Source organism: Spermophilus citellus, assembly GCF_964194105.1.
Source record: "Spermophilus citellus genome assembly, chromosome: 4".
Classification (NCBI taxonomy): Eukaryota; Metazoa; Chordata; class Mammalia; order Rodentia; family Sciuridae; genus Spermophilus; species Spermophilus citellus.
The window spans coordinates 134,907,920-134,921,409 of NC_138185.1; the positions used below are offsets into that span (position 1 = coordinate 134,907,920).

The 13,490-nt window shown below is 38.7% G+C and overlaps 1 protein-coding gene and 1 pseudogene across 3 annotated transcripts in view; both read left to right on the forward strand.

Moving 5' to 3' along the window:
- The first annotated feature begins 398 nt into the window (after nucleotides 1–398).
- Nucleotides 399–13,490, forward strand: part of FRMD5 (FERM domain containing 5) — a 334,173-nt gene continuing 321,081 nt past the window's right edge. The window contains exon 1 of one of the 2 annotated variants that reach the window (XM_081288807.1): nucleotides 399–666. In XM_081288807.1, coding sequence (XP_081144933.1) covers nucleotides 565–666 — 102 coding nt within the window. In that variant the 5' untranslated portion in view covers nucleotides 399–564. The remainder of the gene's footprint in view (nucleotides 667–13,490) is intronic. The other variant, XM_081288806.1, reaches the window with a different exon arrangement.
- Nucleotides 803–13,490, forward strand: part of LOC308647352 (ribonuclease P protein subunit p25-like protein) — a 48,367-nt pseudogene continuing 35,679 nt past the window's right edge. Inside the window, exon 1 of the transcript in view lies at nucleotides 803–1,082. The product of the transcript in view is annotated as a ribonuclease P protein subunit p25-like protein (transcript). The remainder of the gene's footprint in view (nucleotides 1,083–13,490) is intronic.

The window sequence follows — 13,490 nt, forward strand, 5'->3', positions numbered from 1 at the left end:
GTTCGGGACATGGCCCCTGAAACAGAGCAGAGCTCAAATGTATTCCTGGCAGTAGACATCAATCTTGATGGATATCCACACCTGGCCCGGGGAGGGGAAACAGCATCCATAAGAACCATCGGTAAGAGACAAGCCGCTGGTTTGGGACGCTAGAGGGCTGGTCTGGGTTGGCTGGTTATGACTATTCTCCCGTGATTGCTTTCCCCGCCCGCCCATCATCCCAATGCTCTATATCTATTGGATCCTCTATCTGCCACTCAGTTCTGCCGCGCTGACCCCTATTGGCCCCCTCCGACTGAGACCCCGCCCCAAGAGCTGGGCACAGGCAGTGGGGCTCCGGGGAGAGAGCCCAGCGCTTGCTCTGGGCTGGGGGGAAGCGGTGGTGGCTCCGAGAAGGAGGAAAAGGAGAAGGAGCCGGGCCAGTAGGAGGCAGCGGAGGCGATCGGGCCGGGGTGATGGTGCAGGTGCCCCCGGCGGGCGCGGAGCTGCCGGGCTGAGGGGCGCCTGGTCCAGGGTCCGCAGCGCCGCCGCGTCGCTCTCAGGGACAGGCGAGCGGGCGGGAAGATGCTGAGCAGGTTGATGAGCGGCAGCAGCAGGAGCCTGGAGCGCGAGTACAGCTGCACCGTGCGGCTGCTGGACGACAGCGAGTACACCTGCACCATCCAGGTCAGCACCGCGCCGCCTCGTCCGCGGGGTCCCTCAGTCCCACGAGTCGGTTAACTTGGCCGGTGGCCACCGCCCGGTGGTCTCCTCAGCCCCAGCGTCGCGCTTTTGTCCATTCTGCCTGCGGAGGACCGCCCGGATGCAGGGCTCCTTTGCTGGAGCCCCTGCTGGGGTCAATACTCAGCGTCGCCACGGACAAGTCAAAGCGCCCCGGCCCCTCAACTCCTCTCCTGCTTTCTCTCGGGGGTGTAGGCGATGGGTTCTGACTCCTCGATCCCTACTGGGTCGGGAGCACGCTCCGCGGGCGTCCAGAGAGAGGGAGGCGGGCAGGGCGGAAGGCTCCTTCTCGGGCCGCCCCGTCGGGGGGCTCAGGCTTCGGCTCCCCGGCTGGGCAAGGACGACTGGCTGGCTTTTCTTAGGTCTTTGGTTGGAAGGATAAAGGTTTATGTCATAATTTCTTCCCTAGCATTTGTGAGTCAGAGCTCTCAGAAGGTGGAACTGAACGCGCAGCCCATGCAGAGTGGCCTATTGAAGGGAGCCCAGCCCTCTGGGCTTTAAAGATTTAGGCCCCCCTCCTGCCTTTTGATCCCGAAACCTTATTGTGTTAGGTATTTCTGGGGGGCGTAAGGTAGACACTTAGCAACAAGTCTCAGCTATTGGGGTGGTTGGCAGTGGCCAGAAAGAATCAGTGACTTAAAAACGCCAACAATACAGTAATGCTGCACAGCATTTCTTTCAGAACCTGCTATTTTTGAAGGGATTTTTACAACCTCTTGCTCATGCTTCTGCACTACTGCTGTGTGCCACGTCAGGAGTAGTAGTCTTTCCCAGGAATGCAGTCACAGCCCCCTCTTCTCCTTTATAAAGTCAGAGATTGAAAACATTTGACAATGCTCCGGGTATTTAGTTCATCAGCTACGAAGATTCTGGGCGCACAGCTAGTAACTGCTCTTTGTGAAGAAGCAAATTGAGTTAGACCCGGAGGGGTCTCACCTGATCCCTTTCCTTTGCAGTAAGAAACCAAAGGAGGCTTTTCGGCTCAGATGTGATAGACAAAAACTGCCTGCCGGGGTCTTTCCTCTTTGGCATACCCACCCCCATTTATTTATTTATTTTTGCTGACAATGCTCAATAGTGGAAAATAGCGGTGTGTGAGAAAGACGCTGGGTAGTATATGAGAGCAGCTGCTGTCTGCTGACTCTGTGCTCAGTTCAGCCTTTTCTCCGCTTTCCTTTCCTCCCTCTCCCCAAACCAGCTCTGGGCCAAAGTGATGACTGCTGCCAAAGATCCATGAGGTTAAAGAAAGAGCCATTTAAATACAGATTAAACGGTCCTAAAGTTGCCATCCAGTAAAAGGATTTTTGTAGTTGAATATGGCAGAGAAATGTTATGTATTATTTCCTTAATGAATGAGTGGCATACTACTTTTTTTGTCTATTGTATCATTGTGCCACGTATAGTTTTTTGTTTTGGTGGAGGAGGAAAATAACATGGAGTTGATATTTTTGTTATTTGAGAATATTTGAAGTCTATATCCGTTTGTTTTGAAATTGAAGGCATTTTTACACAATAGCCTATCAAGAGCAGTGTGAGATTTAGACTTCATGAGTCTTAAGAATAGTTTTCCTGTATGAGGTGAAATAAAATTTCTGGAGCAGGTCATTAACTTTTACCAAGGTATAAAGTATAATGAACACAATTCACATTACCACTCCACTAGAAACTATTGATAACCTTGTGGTTTTAAGGTCTCACAATAAGGGAACTAATTATTTTTCCCAGTTGGTGGAACTTATGAGGTTGGTTGATTGGTATTACAATTGTGGGTAGCTTTTTTTTTCTCTCATTGTCATTGAGAAAAAGAATATTTTCAAGTTAAAAAGAATATTTTTAAGTTAAACAGGACTCACTGGATTTATACTTGCTATATCCTACTACAGTTGTATTTGTTTTCCTGCTCTTGTATTACATTATTATTACAATTTAATGCTATTAAAAAATTAAGTATGGTGTAATTGGTCACACTGTAGTCAGTGTCACAGTCTAGATGTGTTAATGATTGTGCATTGTGATTCTTGTATGGAATCTAAAAAATAGGAATTCTGAAGTATATATAATGTCATTCTTTGGCACCACTATTTGAATTGCTTTTGTTTTAACCCATGTGAGGAAAGATTATATAAAAGAAATACAGTATCTTATATGAAATTAATATTTTTACATATAGCTTTTTGATCATTTAGAGATTGAGATTTTCTTAACAACTTGTCCTGTACATTTCTATTGTGTGTGTGTGTGTGTGTGTGTGTGTGTGTGCACGTGTTTGTTTGTCAAACACTGGGTACAGAGTCTGTTAAATTAGTATGGAAAGGATGGGTAAACTTCTTATTAGGTGAAGCAATATTTCCAACAACTTAAAAATTGCAGTACTGTATATAAAAATTTTGGGTGCTAATTTGAACTCTTTTTTCCTTGAAGTGTTGTTATGTCATGTTTGTGTTTAAATAAGGGTTTGTATTTTAGAAGGATTTTTATGACTTTTGAGATAATCAGAGAACACTTAAGTTATTACAGGGCTAGAAATGTATCACTGGGTTGTAATCATGATAGTCATATTTGGTAAATTTCAGTTGTAGGCAGTTCTGTCAAAGTATTGGTCAAGGGTTTCATAATGCAGCAGCTATACTGATCTGGCATTTAGGATGTGCTTATTAATATAATCAAAATGCCTTATATCTTCTCAATGAAGGATGTCACAGTTTCTTTCTTTCTGATATGCAAATGTATTTGTAGACCATGAGAAATGAAACCTTACATTGGAGGTCTGTAGTATAATTGCTCCCCTGTGAAGAACATTGTTAATAGCTCCCTGCCAGTTTTGAAGGTCATTGCCTCATAAGTGCAGAACTGGTCCATATTTTTCACTTATCTGTTTTATTATGCATATCTATTTTATGTTCCACATTTACTACCTTACTTTGTTATTTTATTTGGGACAAAAATGGGAAAAATGAAAAATGAGAAAGCTATCTAATGTCTTTGAATTCAAACTGAATGGAGTCATTGAAATGCCTAGGCATGTAATATCCTAAGGAATATATTTTTAAACTATCTTTTATGTTATAATTATTCATAAGTTATTAAGAGTATACATTGCAGAATTTTTTAGTAAAAACATGTATTAAAAATACATACTTCAAGTGAGAAATTTTAATAGTTTTTTTTGTTATTACTGAAAGGTAAAGGTATCCTAGAAGTGAATTTGATTTTAATAGGGATACATTAAAATAACTGGTTAAGTAGCCAGGTTAAACTGACTTTTAAATAAATTACAACCATAAATAAAATGTAAGTGCAGAGGCAATTCTACAGAGGGACCAATATTTTGATTTGATTGTGGCTTAACCACTTGGTAATTTTGGCATCTAGACGGGGGGGGGGGGGAGGGAGAGAACAAATGAATTGAGTCCTGTGCTTGTCAGGCACTCTACATGTATTGTTATTTCCTTTTTGTCACCATAGCATTATGGATTGATTATACATCCATTATACAAGATGAATGGAATTGAGGGTTGGTGGGAGAGCACTTGCTTATCGAATGTCTAATTATGTACTGAGTGTGCTGTTAGATGCTTTGCTTACACCTCAATCAACCATTTGAGAGGTAGGTGGTTTCTATTTTAATGATGAAAAAACAGGTCTAGGAGGTCAAAGAAATTTTGCTCAATGTTAGTCGGTGGCTGTAATATACTTAAGAACTGATCTTTTTCTCTCTTAATTCTGTTTTTGTTTCCTCTCTCCATCTTTTTTTAAAAAATATGTTTATTTTACTTATTTATTTTTATGTGATGCTGAGGATTGAACCCAGGGCCTTGCACGTGCTAGGCGAGCGCTCTACCGCTGAGCCACAACCCCAGCCTCTCCTCTCTCCATTCTGACTTCCCAAGTCATTTTATCCCTCTTTACCTTCGTTTTCTCATCTGTAAAATGGAAATATCAATACTTATTTTATAGTCAAAAGAAAATGACTTGAAAATATTACAAATAATAAGGATCACTTAAATAGACTAATATATTACATTGTGGCTTATTCAAGTCGAAAATAGAATTGGAAAATGTTTTATTCTTTTTAAAGAAAATAAATCAGTTTATTCATTAAGTGCCTTTAAAATGATTTCTGATTAATTTCAATGAAATTTTAATATCCTAGATTGGAATACCTCGATTTTTTATTAGGATTCTTTTTAAAAATCCTTTTTAAAAAGGAGTTCATATTTACCTTCCTTCTATCCTGTCATGTCTTTGGCCTCAGAGGGGCATTTATTCCTGGAGTATGATTTGTCTTTTCTAAGAATTTCTGCTTCATATTGAAAAGTGGAAGCCTTGGTTTCATTAATGCAAAAGGAATGTTGTTAGAAAATTAGATAATTTTATTCATAGAGAAAAACACAAAGTTATCATATTTTCATGTTGATTTGTACTTTTTTATTTTAACAGATAATTATGCTTTTTCAGCATATTTGTTACAACAGCAAGTCAGTTAGACTAGCTCTTGAAACTAAGATAATTCCAAAATTAGCCTTCTAGAAATCCTAAAAGCACTTATATTGTTTCTTAATTTCTATACTAAATATTTATTGTATAAAGCTAATTGAAATCCATCTTTTTTTAATATAGAAGGTAAATTCTAGATATGCAATTGTGCACTCATTCTTTTTCCTGTTTAAGGAAGAGTCAGTGGAATCTGAGAGAGATTCAGAAGGATTCACCATGGCAGATTTTACTCATGGGTATTTGTATGAATTTGCATTCTGTTAAATGTTTGGAATCAATATACTAGATGAGGCTATTCAACATAGTGTCTAATATAAAAAAAGCATGAGGTTTTTGAGTCCTTTATTTGTTACAATTGCCCAGGGACTCATTTATCATAGTTGTGCTCTCATTCATATCAAACTTAGAATAAGACATTTTTGTTGTACCTTTGTAGTGGTTTTAGGTATAGGCATAAAAATGTTTAACAAAATAAGAGGTAAGGCATTAATTTTAGAAGAGATTTGCCAATGATATAATAATTACTATATTAAAGTTCTTAAAATGATCCAAAAGTATTTCTATGGTAGATTGTACTTTAGAATTTACAAAGGAGAGAGTAATAGAAAGCTGTAAATCGTGAACCCTAAGAATTATAGCATCTTGTTCAAAGCCATACACAGTTATAGTTCAATAAATATCTGTTCTGATTTGTTTGTGCTGCATGCTTGCTGTGTTAGCTTCAACATTTTAATATTTTTTATGCCTGAAAACAATAAACATTTTCTAACAACTGTATAACTCTTTAAAAATTTCAGCCCATCCCATTCTAAACCATTTGCTCTTCAACCATCTCCCTGGTGAAAAGTACAGTATGTAAATGTGGTATTTATGGAACCTTTGAGGTCTCTCTCTGATAACTTTCTGCAATTATCCTCTGTTGAATTAATGGAGCCCCAGTCTGTAAGCTCCTGTGACTTTTTGGCTTGTCTCTTAGGATTTCAAGTCTTTCAGATTTTTTCCCCCTCATCTCTGCAGGTTTAGAGGGCTTAGATCAAATGAATCCTGTGTAGTGCAGTGCATCATGGAGCGTTAGACATCTGCCAGAATTAGGATTCTGAATGTAGGGATCACCAGAGCCATAGAAACCTTCTTCACTTCTTTCTCCTAAGTCTGTACCTCATAAAATGAGAAGCAGACACCCTCACAGCTTCATTTTCTAACCTCTTGTCCCAACAGGAAGTGAACCATGCTGCTCAGCCTGTTTGTAGTTGTCTATTTTAATCTGAATTCACATTTGACAGCCTCATCATAACATTTTGTGTGATCTGCAGACCCTGTTTTATGGAGCAGCTGTGTGTCACTCTTCTCTTAGGTGTGCCTAGTAAGCGCTTGTACAGCAAATGTGAATACCACGAAGGATTGGCACCAGTCTTCCAGCTTCTCCTTTGTATCTGTATGGTGCTCAGGGAAGGGTAATGTTGCTTTCCTGAAGGCTAGGTCATAGTCATCATACTTCTTGTTTCCTAGCCTTGACCTGTTGGGCTCAGGTCAACCACCTGAATGTTTTTCTTATGCAGCTGATAAATATGAGGAATACTAAACTATCTTCATTCCCATGTTGCAAAATGAATGGTATTTTCCCTAAGGGAGCAAAGTACCCAGTCATATATCCTTTCTAGCCTTGAAGCAGGTCTTTCCTTCCTGTACTAGTGACCAAATGCAACTCTTTGAACTTTTATAAACACTTTAAATTTAGCTAGAGTTAAAGATAGACTATGGAGGGCAGAGTCTAAGTGTGCATACTCCAAACTCCAGTTTTTCTGAGAGACTAAACCCTAGATTTAAATTATGGACCTCTTGTCTCCCAAGGCTACTGTGTCATCCTCATTATTGTTGGCAGTATTTTTGACCAAGATAGACCACTGTATTGGTTCTTTATCAGTTGAAATTATTAATTATTTCTAAGGATGGTGTTTTACTTTTGTGATCTTTCTAACTTCCTTCCATTGTATTCTAGAAACTTGTCAAGACTCTTAGGTTCAAATTCTCTAGGCTTCTGCCTGCTGTATGTCAGGCTAAACACAAAACTTGTGTGAATCAAATTCTCTAAAGAGATCTTTCCGTGCCATGCTCATACAGGCAAAATAATTGGGCCACATGCTTGGCAACCACTGAGTTTGTGTACAATAGCCCCATTCACTTGTCTACAGAAAATACCCCTTTGACTGTGATTATTGCTTTCATTTCCCCCTCCTCTACTTCTGACTCCTTGCATGACCATGACCTCATCTGCTGGTTCAAATTTTGAGACACTCTGGACAACTCCAGAAATGCTTTAGGACTCATTCCTGAGTGTCAATGATCATTTCAAAACCTCAGAAGTCTGCTGCCCACCAAGGAACCTATTCAAGATCAAGAACAAATCTAATTGCTCTCATGCATCATTAAAGTCATCTTTCCATGCTACAACCCAAGGACTCTTTTTTCCCTTTTGTAAAAATTGTGAACTCTGTCAAAAGCATGGAAGATAGAATAAGGAATGGGTTAAAGCAGTGATTTTTTTTTCAAAGTATGGTCCCTGGACCACACCATCAGTATCACCTGGGTAATTGTTAGAATTATAAATTATTGGCTCCACCCCAGACCTAGTGAAACAGAAACTGGATATGGAGCTAAGTAGTTTTTTAATGTTTTAATTATGTTTTTAGTTGTAGATGGACATAATCTCTTTATTTTATTTTTATGTGGTGCTGAGGATTGAACCCAGTACCTTCCACATGCAAGGCAAGTACTCTACCACTGAGCTACAACCCCAGCCCTTTAGCAGTTTACTTTAGGTTTCCAGGTGATTCTTATGCTTGCTGAAGTTTAAGAGTCATTACTAGTAGATTAGAGACATTGAGTAGGTAAAATTGACAAGTAGTAGTGATTGGATATCAAATGTGAGGAGGAAGGAGAAGCAAAGAATGAAAAAGTTACATTTCTGACTTTTGATTTATTTCTGAATAGTCTTAACTGATTTTCTACCCTTGTCAGGTGAAAGCTAGGTTATTTGTATACGTACACACCTTTCTTCAAGTAGGCAGGATTCTAAGGATTTTACAGAGGGGCCATTGTACTAATTTGATGCTTTTATATTTATCAGGTTTTTTTTTGGGTCTCCTTGGCCTAAAAACAATGTGATTATTGTATATTTATATGTTGTTTTAAAAACAAATTTTCTGCACAACTTAAGGCATTGAGTAAAAGGAAGAGTAAGTATGTTTGTCATCCAAGAACTTAAAATTTAGATAGGAATTGCATACACAAATCTCCAAGTATATACATAATGGAATTGGGGGCTCAGACAAGGTGGTATGCTGTGGCAGTGCAAATGTGTGGGGGAGCCTGGGAGGAGGGACTCTAAAATATTAAGTATTTCTAAGTGGAGGCAAGATTTGAGCAAGGTTATGAAAAATGGCCTAAAGCAGAAAATGGGATATGGGGGATATGTCGAGGTCATTCTAGGTTGAGTTACCAGTAGTCTGATTCTAGATAGAAAAGGTAAAGATGAGTCTTTGGTTTTTCCTTTAGTATGTTTACTATGGTATATAGTTGAATCAAATAACAGAAATGTACTTGCTTAGGGAAAATTACTGTCAGCAAATTTCAATCATACTTGACATGCTGAGAGGAGCCAGTCCAAACTAAAAATAAATGCATAAAGCTGGTGTTGAATTAAATCTGATTCTAAAACTGTATAACACAAATTAAGATTCTTCACAAAGCAATGGCATCATATAACAAAAAGGTGGATTCAGATTTCAATCTTAATTCTGTGGCTGCAGCAACGACACGCAAATTTTATTTCCAAGAGACCTCTTCTCTGGCATCATTTTAGCAATCTGATGAAAAAATAAGGGGGTACCTGGGGGGGCTGTCAAATTTCAAATTTTAGCTGAGGTTCAAAACTCTTTTGGTGGATACAGTACGGCCTCAATTATATGAACAGTTAAGAAATGTGACCCATGCAGCCCTAAAAAGGCACATTTCAACATCTCTGTCCCTAAACCTAAGTGTCCACCTAAAATAGCTTCTCTAGAGGATCCAAGAGTGCTTCCCCGGGTCCCCAGCAGACCCCTGCCTGCCAGCTCAAAAGCTCCAAGCCTTACACAGCGTGCACTTTTAGCTCTTAATACAATGCTAGGCTAGAGCTTTGGGGATGGGAACCTCCAAGAAAGCACTGTTGGGCATTTGGGCAATCAATGTTCGGCAGAATGCCAATGCTAATAGGTTATTTTGCTTTGGAAAAGGAGAAAAAGAAGGGATAGTTTGAAGACTGATGAATAGAGGATAACTGACAATAGGAGCACTCCTTTGTTGGAGAGATTAAGGGGGCTTGCTGTGAAGTAGTAATAATTATGAGAGCCAAAAAAATTAGTAAAGGCCCAAGAACTGAAAAAAATAGTGCTAAATCAAAACAGCATACCACAGCATACCCACAGGGCACACTCCAATGTCTGGCTACTGTCGTTGAACTTGTAGCAGGAATAAGCTGAAACATTTGGGATCCTCATAGTTTTGCCCTCCATAGTAAAGCAAATTGTCCTTCATCTCCAGGCTTCTGGGGAACTTTTTTCCTCTGCATCCTGATTTAACCCAAGAACTTTTTTTCTCTGCCCCTAATTTGGGCCCCAGTTTAGTTTAAAAAAAATTGGGGGGGGGGGGTTTGATAACCAGGGATTAAACCCAGGGATGCTTTACTGCTGAGCTATATCCCCAGTCTTTATTTATATTTTATTTTAGATACAGGGTCTCTCTGAGTTGCCTAGGGCCTTGCTAAGTCACTGAGGCTGGCTTTGAACTTGAAATCCTCCTCTCTGCCTCTGGAGCTGCTGGGATTACAGCCATGTGCCACTATGCCTGGCCCCAGTTTCGTTTTGAGAATACCTAAGTGGAAGAGTTGACTTCAGGATTCCCAGAGAATTTCAAACACTTTAGGCAGGTCTCACTAAGATTCTCTGTTAGACTTTGTTAGATATGAGCTAAGCAGATAAGAACTTTGATCAGAACACAATAAAGCAGAATCAATCAATTCACTGAAGGAGCTTATGAATTTCCAGGAATTATTTAGGCTGGAGAAAGCACCCAGCCTGCCCTCTTTCAGAGTTTGGCCTCTAGAAAAATCCAAACCTCCAATGTTACTATAGAATTGGAAGTTTGCAGGTCAGAAGGACTCCATGGACTGGCAAAGATGCCTAGAATGTTTTATGGCATATTGATCCTGCATTTCCACAGAATAGCCCATCAGTTCTCTGGGAGATTACTCAGAGATTATTTCTATCAAAAAAATTTTTGCTGTTGAGAGAAAAATATGATAAAAGATTATCCCAGTACTAGAGTATAACTTCAAATTATGCCAAATTCCAGATTCTAGTATATATGAAATAGGTTAAAAAATGTGCATAGGAGTTTGCTTGAAATATTTGCAGGACATAAGATACTGAGTTAGCTATTGCTGTGTCAGACTTTATACGTAGTATTGCTGATCTGAAAAATTAACACTTTCTTTCTTTTAATTATGTCTTGAATAATTTAGACAAACTTGTTTAATTGAATAGTGCTTTTTTATTTTACAGAAAGCACATCTAAGAATTGCTTTCTAATAATTTTATGATAAAGGAAATATTGTTCATTCTAATTTTTAACATTGGGTACACTAGAAAGTCTGATGGATTATTTTTTTTCAGATGACAAATATGTAATGAGTGTGAGAACTTATTAACTTATTTTTTTTCAACTTTCCAAAAACTTATTGTTGAAAGGATGCAGGTAGTATATATTCATCTTTCCATTTGTCTTTTTTATCTATTATTTAATTTGTTCTAATTAGTTATCTATGACAGTAGGATGCATTTTTAAAGAGGCAGATATGATGATGATCTGCTGCAAATTAGATCTTTCAGTATGTAGTTACAAAATGTTATGAACTATTTTTTACTAGTAATATATTTCACATAAGATACCTTTACTTTCTGGTTGAAAGACAATGACAAAAGAAGTGGAATTTATTTATTTTTTCTTCTGGGCTGGGGATGGAACCCAGGGCCTCATGCAAGCTGGGCAAGTATACTCTAACAAGTGTAGAAATTTTACTTTCCCCTCACATCCTGAATTCCACAATTTTGTTTTCTATCATTTTTCCTGACATGATAACTTTTCTGTTTATCTCTTATCTCCTTTTCTTTATGCTAATTTATACTTCTGGCCACTCTTTTCATATAATCTCTTACCATTTCTTATTATTGTTTTGGTGCTGGGAATTAAATACAGATCCTCCCTCTTGTGAAGCAGGGTTCTACCTCACCCTTAGTGCTCCTATTGCCATAATTGCCTTATGGCCTTTGTGTGGCAGAAGATGTTTAATAAAAAGGTATAATCATAATGAAGGTAAATATATACAAAAGTGCAATGTGATATATATACACACACACACACACACACACATATACATATACACATATATCTCACATATATGGATATCTTTTAAGTTCATTATTTAACATAAGAGTGTTATGTATTGTAGTTAATGGGAACTTGAGATAATATGAATGGAAATCTGTCTTGACATTTTGGGGCTCCAACCTAAAGATTCCTGAAAACTTTGGGTTTTAGTTAGATTGGCTATTATATGTTTAGAGTTTTCTATTAACTTTAAAAAAAGTTTTTATTAGCCCAGTGAGACTCTGTGTCTACTGTGTTTTTGCTTTGGGATTGAGTGAACATTGTGGGGGTCACTGCTGGACTCTCTCATCTGGACCCTTGAAATTAGTGAAATTGGAGGGAGAATTAAAATAATTTGGGTAAAGGGAGAAACAAAAAACCAAACCCAGAGAACTGAGGAAGTGTAGGATGAGCCTTAAGCAGAAATAAATACCTGATTACAATCTGGATAAATGGGTTTGGGATGATGAAAGAATATTGAAGATCCATGTTTTAATGTTACAGCTCTGTGTTATGGTAGAGACTTAACTGTTTAGAGAAACTCTCTTCAGGTGTGGTTGGTGCACTCCTGTGATCCCAGGCAGAAGGATTGCAAGTTTGAAGTCAGCTTCAGCAACTTAGAGAGACCCTTATCAATTCAGCAAGACCCTATCTCAAATTTTAAAAATGAAAAAGGACTGGGGATGTAGTTCAATGATAAAGCTCCCTTAGGTTCAATCCCCAGTACCAAAAATAAATAGAGAAAGAAAAAAAGAAAGAGAAGGAAGGAAGGAAGGAAGGAAGGAAGGAAGGAAGGAAGGAAGGAAGGAAGGAAAGAATTAATTTTTTTTTAAATGTCTTAGCTTCCATGTGGGGGTAGTATTTAACATATTCAATGATCAATGAATCATGTTGAATACCTCACTGAGCAAGACTATGCCAGAATGCCCTGGAGCTGGGACTAAGACTCTCCTGGGCCAGATGCTAAATATTTAGTGCTGAATATATTGCATTTTCTGGCTCCCCATTTGTTCTTGTTATCTAGATGGTCTAGGTTATAATCTAACTGTGGTGTGATAGACCCATTTACTTCTCTCACATGCTTCCCAAATGCAACTCTGATCATTTTCTCTTTTTACAAATCCTTTATGGGTTTCCCACTATCAATATACCTTTTAGCATGGCGTGGAAGGACTTCCATGATCTTTCTGCTGCCTTTCTTTCTTTTTATTTGTTTAAAGTACTAGAGAGATTGAATCCAGGGCTTCATGTGTGCTAGGCAAGTGCTCTACCACTGAAGTGCACCCTTTTAAAATTTTTATTTTTAAAATAAATCCCTTTAAAAATTTTTTATTTTGAGAGAGGAGCTCACTAAGTTGCTGAGGTTGGCCTTGAACTTGTAATCCTCCTGCCTCAAGCTCCTGAGTAGCTGAGATTACAGATGTGTGCCATTGTGCCTGGTTGCTGCCTCCATTATAGCATTGTCTGGTCTCATCCTTCATGTGAATCTTCCCTGGCTGCCTGGTTCAGACTCTTATTACATCTTATTCCAGGATAGACTCCCTCCCCATTGTTGCCCAGCAGTGCCTGGGGTGACCTTATTACCTTGAAATGTACTACCTCAGATATCTGCCTTTTACTAGGCTGCAAACCTTTTTTTAAAATTTTTATTTTTTAGTTGTAGTTGGACACAATACCTTTATTTATTTATTTTTTATGTGGTGCTGAGGATCAGATCCAGGGCTTTACACGCACTAGGCAAGCGCTCTACCTCTGAGCCACAACCCCAGCCCCTAGGCTGCAAACTTTTGAAGGGCAGGAATTACATC